The 17,269-nt window shown below is 39.3% G+C and overlaps 1 protein-coding gene and 1 pseudogene across 6 annotated transcripts in view; both read right to left on the minus strand.

The window, feature by feature from the left end:
• Positions 1 to 4,161: 4,161 nt before the first annotated feature.
• RCBTB1 (RCC1 and BTB domain containing protein 1) overlaps positions 4,162 to 17,269 on the minus strand; it is a 47,381-nt gene continuing 34,273 nt past the window's right edge. For all 6 annotated transcript variants that reach the window (XM_087814347.1, XM_016205463.2, XM_016205464.2 and 3 more), the window contains 4 exons: positions 14,547 to 14,673; positions 10,980 to 11,131; positions 10,318 to 10,448; positions 4,162 to 6,406 (listed from right to left, as the gene is read on the minus strand). In XM_087814347.1, coding sequence (XP_087670473.1) covers positions 6,266 to 6,406; positions 10,318 to 10,448; positions 10,980 to 11,131; positions 14,547 to 14,673 — 551 coding nt within the window. In that variant the 3' untranslated portion in view covers positions 4,162 to 6,265. The remainder of the gene's footprint in view (positions 6,407 to 10,317; positions 10,449 to 10,979; positions 11,132 to 14,546; positions 14,674 to 17,269) is intronic.
• On the minus strand, positions 11,138 to 13,891 carry LOC107531323 (proteasome activator complex subunit 1 pseudogene; annotated as a pseudogene).

Below are 17,269 nucleotides of genomic sequence, written 5' to 3' on the forward strand. Positions count from 1 at the left end.
TGGCTTTGTACTTTAGCTGGATCATTTACTACTGGAAAACTTTTTTTAAAATTTGTTTTTATTTTTTTATTTATCTTTATTGTTGAAAGTATTATAGGTATCCCATTTTCCCCCCCAATTGACCCCTTCCACCTCGCTCCCACCTCCTCCCCAGGCCTTCACCCCATTATTGACTGTGTCCATGGGTTATGCATATATGCATATAACTTCTTTGGTTAATCTATTCCCACCCTCCACCCCCTTCCCTCTTTCCTCTGAAATATGATCATCTGTTGCATGCGTCAATGTCTCTGGATCTATTTAGTTCGTCAGATTCTTTTGTTCATTAGCTTCTTAAAGAAGACCCTTCAACATTTCCTGTAGTGCTGGTCTGATGGTGATGAACTCCTTTAGCTTTTCCTTGTCTGAGAAGCTCTTTATCTGACCTTCAATTCTAAATGATAGCTTTGCTGGGTAGAGCAATCTTAACACATTGTTTGTGGGTAGTTTTTATCGCGCGCTCTACTACCAGTCAACGTAAAACGTATAAATACGTTTCCTGCATACAATGCGTTAATTGTAGATCCTTGTTTTTCATCACTTTGAATATTTCTAGCCACTCCCTTCTGGCCTGCAAAGTTTCTGTTAAGAAATCATCTGACAGTTGTATGGGTGCTCCCTTGTAGGTAACTGCTTTTCTCTTCCTGCTTTTAAGATTCTCTCTTTGTCTTTAACCTTTGGCATTTTAATTATGATGTGTCTTGCCGTGAGCCTCTTTGGGTTCCTCTTGTTTGGGACCCTCTGTGCTTCCTGGACTTGTAAGTCGATTTCTTTCCCCAGGTAGGGGAAGTTTTCTGTAATTATTTTTTCAAATAGGTTTTCAATTTCTTGCTCTCTTTTCCTTCTGGCACCCCAGTCATACGAATGTTGGGCCTCGAAGTTGTCCCAGAGACTCTATACTACCTTCGTATTTCTGGATTCTTTTTTCTTTTTGCTCTTCTGGTTGGGTGTTTTTTGTTTCCTCATGTTCCAAATTGCTGATTTGATTCTCAGCATATTCTACTCTACTGTTGATTCCCTGTAAATTATTCATTTCAGTTTGGGTAGCCTTCATTTCAAATTAGTACTTTTATGTCATTGATGGTCTCACTTGTTTTCTTAATAGTCTTACTAATATCCTTTAGCATCCTTATAACCGTAATTCTGAACTCTGTATCTGTTAGCTTGCTTGGTTCTATTTTGTTTAGTTCTTTTTCTAGAGATTTCTTCTTTCCTTTGTGACATGTTTCTTTGCCTCCACATTTTGGCTGCTTCCCGGTGTTTGTTTCTATGTATTAGGTAGAGCTGCTATGTCTCCTGGAACTTGTAGAGTGGCTTTGTGTAGTAGGTGTCCTATAGGGTCCAGTGGCTCAGCCTCCCCAGTCACCTGAGCTGGGCCTTCTAGGTGCTCCCCTGTGTGGGTTGTGTGCACTGTCCTGTTGTAGTTGAGCCTTGGTTGCTGTTGGTGTCACTGAGAGGAATTGACCCCCAGGTCAATCAGCTGTGAGGACCAACTACAGCCAAAGAGCTGCTGTGCTGGAGACACCCCTATGGAGCAGGATTTACTTCAGTGGAGCTGTAGTGTTCACCAAGTGCGCCCCTTGAGTGTCACTCGTGGATGTGGTAGAGTTGTAATCCAGCGTGGTTGAATCTGGCCACCAGGCGCACTGTCTCTGGGGCCTCCCGGGAGGTGCAAAGTCAGCCTGTGCCAGTGCCTTGCCCAGGGCCACCCAGCATGAGCTACACAGCAAACCATAGTTGGCTGCTGCTTGTGCTGGGCTGGGAGGTGTCCAGGAGAGGCCAAGCTATGAGCCAATGCAAGCTCCCACTAGTGCCAGGCCACTTATCAAGCTGTAGGGGGCACACTGCTGCTTGAGAGATTTTAGGAGAGTCCTAAGCATGAGGCTCGAGAAGCCACTTGCATAGAAAAGCCACTGGAAACAGCCTGGATGAGCCTGCACGTGGGAAGAGGCGGGGCCTCCGGGAATCACTGAGTCAGGTGCTGGTGATTCAAATATGGCACCTGCCTGCCGGCTGTGTGCGGCGAGGACTCACCAAAGGAGCAATGGCCTCTGCCAGCTCTTCTGCCTGGGAGGAAACTCTCGCCCCAACCTCAGGCAGGTTAGTTCCTCCCCAAGTGCCCCAGCTTCCTTTCAAGCTGCTGCCCGGTGCTGGGGCTCAGAGGGAGCGCGTCTGAGTCCGTGCGCCGGCCCTTTAAGAGGAATACCTGGGACTCCCGCAGCCTCCAGGTCCCTAAGTGACAGTCCCCGCTGGTTTTCACAGCCCTAAGTTGTGGGGACTTCTCTTCCCGGCCCTGGAGCCCTGGGCTGGGACCCCTCGCTCCTCCAGGAAACCTCCACCATCAAGATGTTCCTCCCAGGTTTAAACCACAGCACTGGGTGTGGGGCCGCGGCTGCGTCTCCATGATTCAGACCGAATCCACCAGTATCTCCGCCCCTCCTACCGGTCTCGGTCCTTCTTCAGTTCCCTCCTTATAGGGCTTCTGTTCAGCTAGATTTCAGGAGGTTCTGAGTGATGGTTGTTCTGTATTTTAGTTGTAATTTTGATGTGATTGTGGGGGGCGGCGGGTGCAGCTGTTACCTACGAGGCCATCTTGTTTCCCTTCACTACTTAAAACTTGAATCAAATTATTTAATCTACCTGAGTCTAATCCTGCCTATCTTATGGTACAAGATATGGGCACAAAAAAAATGTATGTGCAGCATGGCATAGTGCCTGGCACCATGGGAAATAAATGTACTCACATACACATACCCTCCCCTTGCCAACATTTCCACTAAATAGACCCTGGCTTTTCTCCATTCTAATCAAACTTGCTTATGTTAAGCTCTGGAAAGCTCATCAGCCCCCACCAGGAAGCCCCTGCTTGTGCCACCTGTTGTTTTGGAAATGAGGTAAAAGGACACTTACGTTTTCCCCTACACCGTACAATCATCTTCAGATATGCTTCTCATATTAATAACTGTTAGGTTTTCTCTCACTATCATAAAAAGATGTTTACAAATATGTTATTGTTAACTCCTTAACCTTTCCTAATAATTTATACATTCCTTGAGGACAGGGGCTATGTCTTCCCCTTCATTTTTAAGTACCCCAAAGGATTCAGACACATCCTTCAGCAGGAATAAAATCAAAGGACTTCTATAGGGGTGTGTGTGTGTGCAGTTGAGAAACAGCTGACACATGTTCATGGTGGTACCTGTTTTTAGCCTGATACCTGCTAGTGATAGGGGCACTTATACTGTCCAAAGATTGAGCACCTGAATTAGTCTGAAATATAATTATATTACTTATAAAATTGTAGAACACATATACTTATGTGAGCAGGGATTTAAGTTTTTTCTCTTAAGCTTCTTTCTCCTAGGCCTTTGCACCTTGCTCTCCCCTTGATCCCGGACTGAAGCAGTTAAGAAGATGGCGCAGCTGTGCACACTGGGTTAAGATATCACCTTATCAAGACATCGCCAGGTGACTAAGATCAAAAGAATGACTTCCAGGACTGCACATAGCTGCATTCCATTCCCAGCCCCAGTTTGCCCCATATAACCCGATCCCTCAGGTCACTCCTTAAGAGAGGTTTTGGATGCTGGTATGCTCCGTCTTCTTGGTTGGCCGGCCTTCTCAATAAATGCCGTATATGATTCAACCCGGCCTCCGTTGAACTGGATACAGTGACAAGCAGCCCCGAGCCCCACCGGGGTTTCCTGGTAACACTAGGACCCATAGTACTGATTTTTTTCCTAAACTGTTGAAAATACACACGAAATTTACCATATTAACCATGTTTAAGTGCACAGTTCTGTAGCATTAAGTAAATTCACATTGTTTTGCTACCATCAACTCTGTCCATCCACAGAACTCTCTTCATCTTGCACAACTACAGCTCTGTAACTGTGACTCCCCATGGCAGCCCCTGGGAACCACAACTGTACTTTCTGTCTCTGAATTTGACTAGATACCTCACATAAGTAGAATCATACAGTCTTTGTCCTTTTGTTACTGGCTTATTGAACTTAGCATAATGTCTTTAAGGTTCATCCAAGTTGCAGCATGTGTCAGAATTTCCTTTCTTTTTATGGCTGCATATTACTGATTTTTGAGGGGGGGAAAGCAACTACATGCCTGTTTTAACAGATAACTTTATTAATATGTCATTCTAAACATTACATAAATACAACCTATACATTAGAATATCAAACATTGTTCCAGTAAGATCAACAGTACATTTAGGGCTATTTTAGGAAATATGAATACTTTGGCTTTCATTATTACATCAGATGAAAAAAAGCAATTCAAAGAATAGTTTTCATCTCCTCTATGATTAACAACAAAACAAAGTAGAAAAATAAGCATATTTTAAAAAAAAGATAAGCAGTTTTGAAGGACTTATTCCTGTTCACTACATACATACTCATACAAATTACTCAATAATATGAGAAGTGGTTCTTCACCTGTATTAGAAATTCAGTAAATATTTGTTGAATGAATGAACTATGTATGGAAATGGACTACTACTTTAATTTGTGCTTTTTATAGTTCTTGTTTTCAAGTAAGAGCAATAGTAAACATACTGAAGTTTATGTTTTGTCCAGATTATAAGAAGCCTATAGATCAGTGATTGTTACAAACACTACCCATCATAATTAATAATCAAATCAATGTGTATTTATCAACCTAGTAAGAAAAGTTCTATCATGTTGCAGAACTAATTCTAACCTAATCACTGGGCTTTAATCACCAGCAACATGATCAAGAAAAGGGGGCTGGGACTTCTAGATTTGTATATATTTTACCTACCAATAAATTCCTAGCTTCGGGCCCTCACTCCAGGCCACCACACACTTAAAAACATTGCTAAAAATAACAGCTGCTGCATCTCTTCACCCTCCTGTTAATTTGGCTCTGAAAATGTATTTAGGCTCCAAGTTCAGAAGGGAGGAACTTCTAGGCAGGAAACAGTTCCCTAAGAGAGTTCCCACAAATGGAAATGAGTCTGTGGGCCAGAGGGCTGAATGAACCTCTGTTCTTAAAGCAAATTCAACTGACACATGATAAAACTCAGAATTGAATATTTTTACCTTCCAAATCACACTTCAGAACCAGACCCAAAAGAACCACCAAAAAAACCGTAATTTTGATCTTTTTTCAAGGTCGAACTGTGCTAAATATTAGACCTAACACAATTAAAAGGAGAGGAAAATCAAAAGTCAAAGCTGGCAAAGTCTCAAGCAAATTGGTGATGGATTTGATCTAGGTAAGAGAAGATGAATTCCATTCAGTCCTGTAAGAGAGTTGGTTTTAAGAACCTCTTCTTTGAGTCAGATGTAGCAGATCTGATGACTTACCAGCCAATTTAGGAAGGCAAGAGTATATTGAATATGTCAGTTTTCCTCTTATGATTGGTATTTATAGGGGAAAAGGTGTGTGGGGGGGCAATTTAAACTTGAGTTCTCAAATTTGATTCTAATAAAATAAAACATCATTAAATAATAGTAGAGATTCTAGTTTATAAAATATTCACCTTTGTCCAAAGTTTCTTTTATTATCAACTTTTCACGGACAGTTCTAAATCACTACTCTTCATGTGCTTAAGCCTTAAGAGAAATCTTGGCTAACCTAGAAATTTATCTCTACCTAATTATCGTTTCAATAGATTTAACTCATATTAAACTGAGTATTATTTTCATACACCATGAAGTTAAGAAAAAAGTCCATCAATAGTGCAAACACAAAAACAAAAGCCTCAAAAGATCTCAGCTATCCCTTCACAGTAACTAATGCAGCACTTCAACAAGCCCCAAAGTCAGCATCTTTAATTCATGGCGGGGCCTCCATGTCTATGTCACAATTCACAAACTATCCCAACTCCTAGTGTCAAAAGGGTTGTTGATATGTGAGCCAGGAGAGTTGCCACAAACTTCCCCTTTCCAAGTTCATAAATTCCTCTAATAAAAAACAAAAAACAACCAGCTGAACTTTTACCCTTTTACAATGTTCCAGCCAAACCTACAGTCACATTTAAAATATACATGTCTGGAAACAAGAGTTGTTTAAAGTAGGTTCAGGAAAAGCCATACATCCTTCATATATTCCTACCCAGAGAACTGTGTCTCAGGTATGAAAAAACCTGATGGTTTTACCTGCAGAATTATATCACCAGTAGAGCACAAAGGACACACCATCCCCAGTGCTCCAGAGCACTCCACAAACCCCAGCAGCCTTGGCTTCAGTTCTTAAAGGCTCCACATTTACTGGCTTTAGCAATGAATTCCTTTAGCAGAGGGCCATCCATTTGCCAAAATGCTGCCGTCTGTGTAACTTCTGTCAAATGATTGATGCAAAACTTAAAGCAGAATTCTTCTAAATCCTGGACACACATAACAAAAATAAAAACAAAAAGAGGCCTTTTTTTATTAACCTTAATTTAATTACTTCTCTCCAAACCCCTCACCCCAAGTATCTCACCCTCCCCCAGAATAAGATAGTTGAGTCCAGAAACCTCAAATTAGGCAAACAAGTGGCCACAGGTAGGTGTCAGAAAAACACATGCTACTTACTCACAACACAGCAAAAGCAATGGTTCCCTATCTCATCTGACTCTTCAAAATAATACCCCCATATACACACGGTCTATGAGGGGAAGTTTCCTCATGGTTATCATATAGTCTAGGTATACTTAAAGACATTATTTTAAAAGGCTGAAAGCAACTTTAGTCCATATCATATGTTTTACCACATTCAAGAAGTCAGAGAAAAGAATTAAGATGTGAGTTATTTAGTTTAAGGAAGAGAAGACTATAAGAATTAGAAAAGTGATGAAGAGATGTAGTCAACCTAAAGTGACACATTAAAAAAATTTCCAAGGACCTTAAATTCACTTTCATGCTCTCATAAATAAAAAAATTTCTTCAAGAATAATTACACAACTTCCACCACACCAATTTCTCAGATGGATAAGAGAGAGAATATTCACAGAGATTGGATTTTTCAGCCAGACAAATGGAAGTCACCAACTACCACCATGCAGGAAAGTAACATATACAGGCTATAAACCAGAAAAAATTTAAAATCTGTTTCTGCCTGGCTAATACATCCTGTCATCCCCAGCAAAACTCCACTATAATGCTGTTTGTTCCTTCCTATGTTGAAACGTGTACTTATTAAATCAATTAGGTACCAGGAATATATACAAAGACTAAGTATATAAAAACAAATTCCACTAAAAGCTCTTAACATAAATAGCTTGATTTTTATTACTTGGCTGGAACAGTGAAGGTACTCAGGGTCCTATCACACCAGGAACTCAACAACGTCTAAACTGCACAGTCCTGGTTTCACATTTCTGGCCACCATGAAATGAGAATTTTAGGCAGAGTGGAGAAGGGCCCACACAAACATATGGACATACCCCTTTTTTGCTCTCTCAGTGCAGACCCCTGAACATTGAAATTTAGAACTGACTCTGAATGAGAACATCAGTGAGAATATGCAAGAATGAAAAAGAGTGATAGTTAAGATTTTTCTCAACCTTACAATAAACAATTCAGCTTTGTTTTTTTTTAATATACCTTTATTCATTTCAGAGAAAGGGAGAGGGGGAGAGAGAGAAACATCAATGATGAGAGAGTCACTGATCGACTGCCTCCTGCACACCCCCTGCTGGGGATCGAGCCCGAAACTGTGGCATGTGACCTGACCAAGAATCCAACCTCGATCTCCTGGATCCTAGGTCTATGCTCAACCACTGAGCCACAACCAGCCACGCAACAATTCAGATTTTTATGCCCCACCACATCTGACCTCTGAAAACCTCACATTACTATTGTACTCTGATTCACAATAATGCTATATTTCAAAATGAGTTTGATGTGAGTTTCAGCATGGTACCTGGCATATAATAAACACTCAAAATATATCTATTCAAAGAAGAATATCATGTAGGTGGAAAAAAATTACCTTGTCAAAAGGACATATGGAAGAACAACAACTTTTATAGAAAAGGCAAGAAACGTGAAAAGCAGGTGGGCTCCATCTTCCTAGCATTGGAACCCACAGAATGAAGGTAAAGTCATCTAGTATCCCCAAGTTGAGCTACTGAAAATAATAGTTTTTGCAGATATTTTCAACAGGCTTAGTAGTAGCTTCTCATCAACTAACAGATACAGTGAGTTTTATTTTTATATTCTAAAGACTTCATTTATTCACTTACTACATTCAATAGCATTAAGAAAATAACATGTAAAAGTATTTTAGTCAATTATGCAACTCCTATCAGAATCAATAAAAACAGCCTCGAAAGAAGTGATTCTTTTTTTGTCTTCTATTTTATAATTTTTCTAAACTGAACGTGTTGTATTTGTAGGACTTTTAAAAAGTTTTTTTAAATAAGCACACCTTCATGATTAGGTGTTTCAAAGATATTCACTCATTCATTTAACTTGACATATATTTTTGAATACTAACTATATGCCCATATTGTGGCAGTCTCTGGGAGATCACATGCATTTGTGGTCTCAAATAATGGTGGTTTTTTGTTTTGTTTTTAAATATATCTTTATTGATTTCAGAGAGAGGAAAGGAGAGGGAGAGAGAGAGATAGAAACATCAATGATGAGAGAGGCACTGATTGAGCCCGCAACCCGGGCATGTGCCCTGACCGGGAATCGAACCCCGATCGCCTGGATCCCAGGTCGACGCTCAACCACTGAGCCACGCTCGGCCGGGCATGGGTTTTGTTTTTAATGTATTTATATTTAATATAAGAAAAATGAAAACTAGTCAAGGAATTGATCAGCTTACATAAGACTTTTCTGTAAACTTTCTGGGGTACATATTAGCTAGAAGTGAGGAAGAAATTTCCAGCAACTAAAGCCAGGACATTTGCCTCTGTTCGGGTGGTTTTAGTCAGCAAGATCCCATCCCAAAAATGTGGAACTAGTAGTGAGGAGGAGTATGGAGAGACACAGACAAGATTCTAAAATCAATCACTGAATGGAGAGAAAAGGCACTGGCCAATTTAAAATTATATCATTGGGTGGAAATTAATTCTAAGGAAATAGCATTTCTAATAAAGAAGCTCATAGTATCAAAGAAAGGGTAGGGGAAAACTATACTTCCGTTTCCTATTAGAATATCCTCTGATCATTATTCCATCTGTTGAAAGGGCCAAAGAGAAAGTCAGCTATATTTGACCTTATCAAATATTCATAATCATAATATGATCTCAAATAAAAATAGGATACATTTTGAAAATACAAAACATGATGGTCCAGTTCGATCCCTAAGTGTGATAAAGATGAAGTCTGTCCTCCACCACATCTCCAAGGCCACAGCTGCAGATCTTTGCAGGGGTTTGGTAAATTCCCTATCAGGTATTCTGTATCACAATATGATGACGGAATACTTATACGACTAGACAAATTCTGCCACTTAGGGTGGATATCCTAACTAGACACCCTGAACTCCAAAGCCATGGCTATCTTTTATTCCCTATGAATTTGTAAAACCAACCATACCAGCCTTTAGTTCAACTAAGTATCCCTCAAGCTCCCTTCAGTTGGTTCAACAAACACTTATCCAGAGCCTACTAGGTGCCAGTCACCACAGGGAACACAGGTGAACAAGACCCAGTTCCTGCTCCTGAAGAGCTTACAATCTGGTGATGCTTTCGTTCCTTAGTTCAAGAAAATGCACATAAACACAAACTTTCAGACTCCCAAGGCCCTTTCATTCAGAGAGTCTGAAGAGATCCATGAATCCCCAAATTAAGAATTCAATCCAGTGCAAAATAAACAAATAAAAAAGAGTCCAGAGCAAGTTCTTTACACATGAATAACTGTGTTATAATTAGACAATGATAGAATTTCATTACAGATATAAATCATCTCGCATCCATGGCTTACGAAAGGGTAGAGTGGGGAGACAGCAAAGTGGGTCTTAAAAAATATATATATGCTGACCTTGAGAAATACCTGAACTAAAATATCTGGTTTGTTAGTCCAATAGGTGTGCACTTCATATTCCAACCGGCAGTACAGCTGCTGGGACCTCAGTTTCTTATCTTAGTTAAAAGGAAAGTAGAGGAATAACAATTTTGAAACTATGAACAAAGAATAAAGAAGCAAGGCCAGATATCACTGTTCAGGGATCAGGGACTTCATTGATTTCCTAAATAGAAGGGAAGTTACTCGTCATGGTCCTTGCCGCAGTGAGAAAAAGGAGAGAAAGGTGCACACGGGATAAGGGTGGTCTGAGTTTCTGTCTGTGGTTTTAAGTTACCTCTGCATCGTATCTGACCGCCGCAGAGAATAAGGAAAAGGCATTCTCCACGGTGATTCCTTGCTTGATAATGTGTTGACAAAGTTTTTTCAGTCTGTTTTCACAGTAAGATGTTGCCAAATCCAAAAGACCTAAAAGTTAAGTGTAGTAGTTTTAATAAAGTTTATGATAATTTCCCATAATTATATATATATATGTATATACTTTTTAAAAAAATTTATTTCATTTTGGTGCAGTTATGTAGGTAAATCAGCAGAAGTTTCTTAGTGAATAATATACTCTGAGTTTTATTAAGTTCTCTTTGTAACTCCCTACCTCCCCAACCCCCCAAACATACCTCTCCTATACTCACTTTATACAACTTCTTCTACGGTACAAAGGAAGGCAAAAAATGAAATTTCCCCCTCATTTTGTTTCTAAAATGATATGTTAAATCTATTATCAAGTTATACTTCAGTATTAAAAAATTAAAATAAGTCCAGCCATAAACTATGTGCATAATGGTTAACCATAACTATACAATATTATTTTTAAAGATATTTGCTTCAAATATTTTTTAAAAGCCAATAAACCTGAAACTTTTCATGTTTCAATACTATAAGAAGATGAGGAGCTATATTTCCGACCATGTGACCTGGCCAGTCCCAATGTGACTGAGGTACCTATGGCATCTTCAGGTGGCAGGTCCACTGTGTCTGTGTAGAGGAACTGGAGAAAGGCACGGTACACTGGGTAAGAAAACTGGTCAATTTCTATCACTTCTTTCATGTCCTCATTCCAGTAAGACTGGAACATGGACCGAAAGTGCTCACACCTAAAACAGAACAGCGGAAGTCAATTCGGGTGATGGAATCAGATAAGCAAATATTACAGTATCTTTAACTACTATAGTTGGGCTTTCACACACCAGGATTATGAATCTTTACCTAGCACCCTAAAAAAAATTCCATGTGAAAGAATTTTTATATTTGCCTTTTATGTACACTCACTTTCATTTTATTTAATCCTCACCCAAGGATATGTTTTTATTGATTTTTTGAGAGAGTGGAAGAGAGAAAGAAAAACATCAATGCTTTTTGAGAGAGAAACATTGATTGGTTGCCTCCTGTACACCCCCGACCAGGAATCAAACCCACAACCTAGGTATGTGTCCTGACCTGGAACTGAACCCACAACCTTTTGGTGTACAGGACAACGCTCCAACTGAGCCACCTGGCCAGGGCATCACTTTCATTTTTGATGAATATGTGCTATGAAATATTAAAAATTATATGTAGAGCCTAGGAGTACCTAGCACTTCTATAGTACTAATGTTTCCATTTGACGGTCCCCATTCATATCAAGACATCTTGCTCACTTGTTTTTTGAAAGATGCACAGAAATGCATTTTAAACAATGAAATTAAAGAAAATTCAAAAATAAGAATTCAAACATATCACTATAAAGTAACACATTTAAATGATTCATTTTGGGTTTTTTTGTTTTATATAATCAGCATATTCTTTTTTTCTTTTTAATTAAATTTATTGGGGTGACATGGATTAATAAAATGATATAGGTTTCAGGTGTGGGTTTCTATGTTACAAGATCTGTATATTGCTCTGTGTGCCCACCACCCAAATTCATACCTTCTCCGGTCACCATATATTAAGTTCCCCTTTAGACCCCACCCCCTTCCCTCTGGCAACCACCACACTGCTATTTGTGTCCAGGAGTTTCAGTTTTATATCCACATATGAGTAAAATCATTTGGTCCTTAGCTTTTTCTGACTGACTTATATCACTTAGCATAATATTCTCAAGGTCCATCCATGTTGTTACGAATGGCAGTGTTTCATCCTTTCTCATGGCCGAGTAGTATTCCATTGTGTACATGCTCCACAGCTTCTTTATCCAGTCCTCTATCGCAGGACATTTTGGTTGTCTCCACGTCTTGGCCACCGTGAACAATACTGATCAGCATATTCTTAAAACTGTTCTAAATGTTAACTGGATCACAGTTAAAACTGATCATTGTTCCATTATCTTACATGACAATTTTCCTTCTCTTTCTGACTCATCTTCAAAATGGCCACCACTCCTATTTTGTTTCTTTGCTTTGCCCTGCCCCTTTCCTCTCCATCCAAGCCTGTTACCAATTTACTTATAAAACACATTCACTAGGATAGTCATGTAATTCAGGAAAACCCAAGTGAGTCTTTTTGTATTGTATTAACATGTACAAATTCACCTGTATGAGGAACTGATTTCTGAATACAGATTTTCTTAAAGTATAAAAACCTTATAGGTTTTAAAAAGTAATCTTTTTCATTCCTTTTAAAATGAGACACAGTATAAATAAACTCAAAATATTTTCAAAATCCATTCAGAATTCGAAAAGAATGGCTGCACTTACCTAAGAAATTACTCATCTGAGAAGTAAAAAGAAATGGTGTCTAAACAAGGAATAATAGATAAAATGCATCAGAAAACTATACATGACAGGAATAGACTGGTTGTCCACAGGTTCACAGGCAGAAACATTTCCAGTGCCTTTTTTTTTTTTTTTTTTTTTACTTTTTTAACCATTATGACTATATTTATTGTGCCTAAAAGGCAAAGTGAGGGAGAAACCTCAAAAGGCAGAGGTGGGACAAAGTCTGGAGTTCCCTGTCAAAGACAGGAAGGTCTCTGCTGGACCCACCCCCCTGCAAGAGGAGGCTTTCAATAGATCATTCCCTTTGTTTCTCCCTTGGGCTTCTTGATCTTCTCAAAGTCCTTCGGATGATGTCATGTAACACAGCATAACTGTTCCGGACCTCCATGACTATCAGCAGTACGTCCCAGTCCTCTGCCTCATCCAGCTCACGCACCAGCTGCTGCTAATCACCCACATGGGGCTGCTGGGCTGCTTTGGTCACGGAATCACCCAATTCAGAGAAATATTTGGAGATCTGAGTGTGAAATCCTTCACAGCTTGGTGGGAAGGGCGGTCATCAGCTCAAATGCCTTTTCTTGGACAGCCACTCCAAAACTGTTTCCATCCTCAGTCCGAGGTATCTGCAGCTGCAACCAGGTGGTGACCAGGTTAAGCTGCTCAATGACATCCTTGATCTCGGGCTCCAAGCGCTGCAGGATCACAATCTTCTCATTGCAGTTCACTGGGCCACAGGGAGGACCTGTGTCTTCATCTTTTTTCTTTTCATCCTTGTCTTCCTTCTCCTGCTGTTTCTTCCGCTCCTCCTTCTCTTTCTCCTTGACTGGATCAGGCACTTGGATGTCCAACAGGGCCTTCAGATTGCTCAGGTTGGCTTCATTGAGAGCTGGGTCCTTTAAAAGAAATCTTCTTGGGGAAACAGCTCCAAAGCAGGCTCTCCGTTTTGGTACAAAAGTCTTCATGGAACACATCTACCTTGGCTTGGGCTTCAGGCTGAACCCGAGTGTGACCGAGGCGGGGGAGGCTGGGGTCCTAGCGCTGCACAAGGAGCGAGGACAAGGCACGGGGAAGGGCTCCAGTTCATCTTTCAATTAATACTTTGGTGCAGATTTTATCCCTTAATGAATGACATACGGGATTTTCAATTCCCTTAAACATGTTTTTTTGTAAATAGGTTTTAAACTAAATTTACAAAAAGACTTGTAAGTGGCCAATTTAATTCTCAGAGGACTGTCTTTATGTGTCTCATTCTCTGTAAAGGCAGCCTCAGTGAGCAACAGTCCAAACAGTTAGTAATAAATGCAAAGTTCCCTCACATTTCTACAAAGAACTCCTGTCATATAGCTAAAGAACATTTCTTTAATTGGGAATTAGCTGGTCCTTGGGTAAGAAGACCAGCATTCTTACTATGAGTTTTCTGCTTGAGAAAAATGAATCTTTAATTAAGTGCAAAAGGGGGCATATATACACTTTTCCCTGACAATCTTTTGTGGGGTTTTTTGACCGTGTAAATAAGTTTTTTCATGGAAACAAGTATTCACAATATCCTTCATTTAAAAACAATATAGACAAATACTTATATTACTACATCATGCTTTTTCAAAAAGGAACATGTGTGCACATGCAAACACGTGTGCATGCAAAACTCTTCAATAATGAGTGGATTGATAATTTCTGAAAAAATATTAAGTTGCTTCATTCACTCTACTGCCAAGGCTGTTTTGTATCAGTCCCCATTTTATGGAATACCAAAGGAACAGATATTGTAAAAAGAAAGTAAGGTTATTGATGTCGAAAGCTCATGCAAAAATACCTGATTTTCAAAACAGCTTTATGGACATGGATATATTTCCCATCAATTCGAAACTTTAGGTCAGCAGTTTCTGGACTGTCAAATTCTTTCTTCAGGGACTCTGCAACTGTTATAAAGTCTTCATGCTCTGAAGGCAACAAACATATTATTAATACATAAAGCTCAGGAAACATACTCAAGATTTAATAGACTTTAAAAAGATAATCATTAGCACGATGGATAATTCCATTTCATTTTTTTTCAAAAAAGTTCATGCCTTACTTGACAAATCAATTTCACAGTATTAAAATAAGTATCCTGAGTTTATAAACTACCAAAAAATACATATTTGGTAAGGCCAAATACTAGTATTACATACTAAGTTAGTCCTCAGACATGTATACTTTTTTTAAAAAAAGAAAAAGTTACAGGTAGTCCATGATTATATAACTACTTGTTCAAAACTTAAGTGATTCTCTTCTAGGCCTGAGAACTTAAGAATTTTCTGTGACTGGAACACTAAGAACACCTTTACCCCGCTTTGGGGTAGTTTCAAGGGGTTACTATATTCTACTCAAGGAGTCCCAACAAACAACTCACCATTAAGTGGTAACGCTAAGCAGTCATGTTCTTACGCAGAGAAACCCCTTTTCCTCGGTATATGGAATCTAAACATCCCTCTTAACCCTAAGAATTAATGTACAAACAATAATCTTTACACACTATCTTAAAACAGAGCAAATTTACTTACTAACAATGTATATACTCAAAGGGAAGAGTTTTACAAAAATGTGATCTCATTGCCTGGTGAGAAGAACTGCTGTTATGATTACAGGTAGATATAGGTAGATGTATTATTATGAAGAAAAGTAAAGGCACTTGTACAAATCCATGTAACATTTTCTTGTGCTTTATAGTCATGGACAAAGGAAAACAAGTAGAAGGCTAACAGGGAAATAAAAAAGTTCCAGAGACCCTCATCAGCACTGAACGAAGGAACTATATGGACAGAGACAGGTTGTGACTGCCCGCAAGATAAGAATGGTGACTCTATCAAAAAACTGAGCTGTCTCTCAGGAGCCTGGTGTTACCAGGGCAATTCTTAGAGGAGGGACAACTACTAAATCCTAGGCTGAAACCTAACAAATGAACTTATCCATGAGCTTTGTTATCATACTCTCCCAAGGAAATATCACTTGCCCAAGCCCTGTTAACTTAACCTAACACACACACAATGCAGAGCTCTCTTGGCTATGGGGGAAAGGTCAACAATGTCTCAAAAATCAGGCTTTTCCTGACCCTATAACCTAGATCACGGGTGAATAAAAGGAGGAAATAACTAAGATGGACAAAGTCCAGGACTCTACATTACTACCCCACCCACCCAAAAATCAGCTTCTTATCAGTGCCTCCACTTCTGCATGTAAATCGCTAAGGGTTGAAATAAGCCTTTCCTCCCCTTGGTTTCTGGCAACAAGTATAATCCTCCTTTCACAGACGAAACATTCTTCTAAGGTATGAATTCACCATGTGACTTTCTTCCTATCACTCAGCTGAGATAATAAACCGAGAGGAACAAAACACTTCTGACTTAATAGGTAGAGGGAAAGAAGTCATCTAAGAAATATATTCAATGACCACACTTTTTCCAGGCTTAACATTAAAATATGTTAGGATGTTCTGAAAAGGATGCCTTGTCAGATTCAGGATATTAAAATGCAAAAACCTGGTGAAGCGTTTTATAAATAGGTCCAGGTTAAGTAGCATATGGGAATCTGAAGATACGGACCGAATGCTTTGGCTGTGACACATATGTGTGATTATGGCCAAATAGTCCCATTCTGTGAACTAAATTTTTTTTTTTTTAAATAATCTTTATTGATTTCAGGGAGAGGAAAAGAGAGGGAGAGAGAGAGAGAGACAAACATCAATGATGAGACAGTCACTGATTGAGCCCACAACCCAGGCATGTGCCCTCACAGGGAATTGAACCCCGATCGCCTGGATCCTAGGCCAACGCTCAACCGCTGAGCCACGACCGGCCAGGCTTTTTTGGGTTTTTTTAAAATCATTTTTTAAATTCTCAATTACAGTTGACATGCAATATTATATTAGTTTCAGGTGTACACCACAGTGATCAGACATTTTAAAACTTATTAAGTGATCATCCCAAAAAAATCTCATATCCATATAACATCACACATAGCCATCAGAATACTATTGACTACGTTCCCTATGCTGTATTTTACACCCCCATGACTACACTTATAACTACTAATTTGTTCTTCTAAATGCCTTCACCTTTTTCACCCATTCCCCCAACCCCCCTCCCATCAGACAACCGTCGAAATGTTCTCTGTATCTATAAGTCTGTTTCTGGTCTGCTTGTTAGTTTGTTTTGACTTTTAGATTCAATTGCTGATAGATAGATATGTAGTTATTGTCATTTTATTGTTCATATTTTTTCCTTTTTTCTTCTTTTTCTTCTTCTTAAAGAAGACCCTTTAACATTTCATGTAGTACTGGTTTGGTGGTGGTGAACTCCTTTTGCTTTTTCTTGTCTGGGAAGCTCTTTATCTGACCTTCAATTGTAAATGATAGCTTTGCTGGGTAGAGTAATCTTGGTTGTAGATCCTTGCTTTTCATCACTTTGAATATTTCTTGCTACTCCCTTCTGGCGTGCAAAGTTTCCGTTGAGAAATCAGCTGACAGTCATGTGGGTGCTCCCTTGTATGTAACTAACT

Source organism: Miniopterus natalensis, chromosome 2 (assembly GCF_054644295.1).
Source record: "Miniopterus natalensis isolate mMinNat1 chromosome 2, mMinNat1.hap1, whole genome shotgun sequence".
NCBI classification, from domain to species: Eukaryota; Metazoa; Chordata; class Mammalia; order Chiroptera; family Miniopteridae; genus Miniopterus; species Miniopterus natalensis.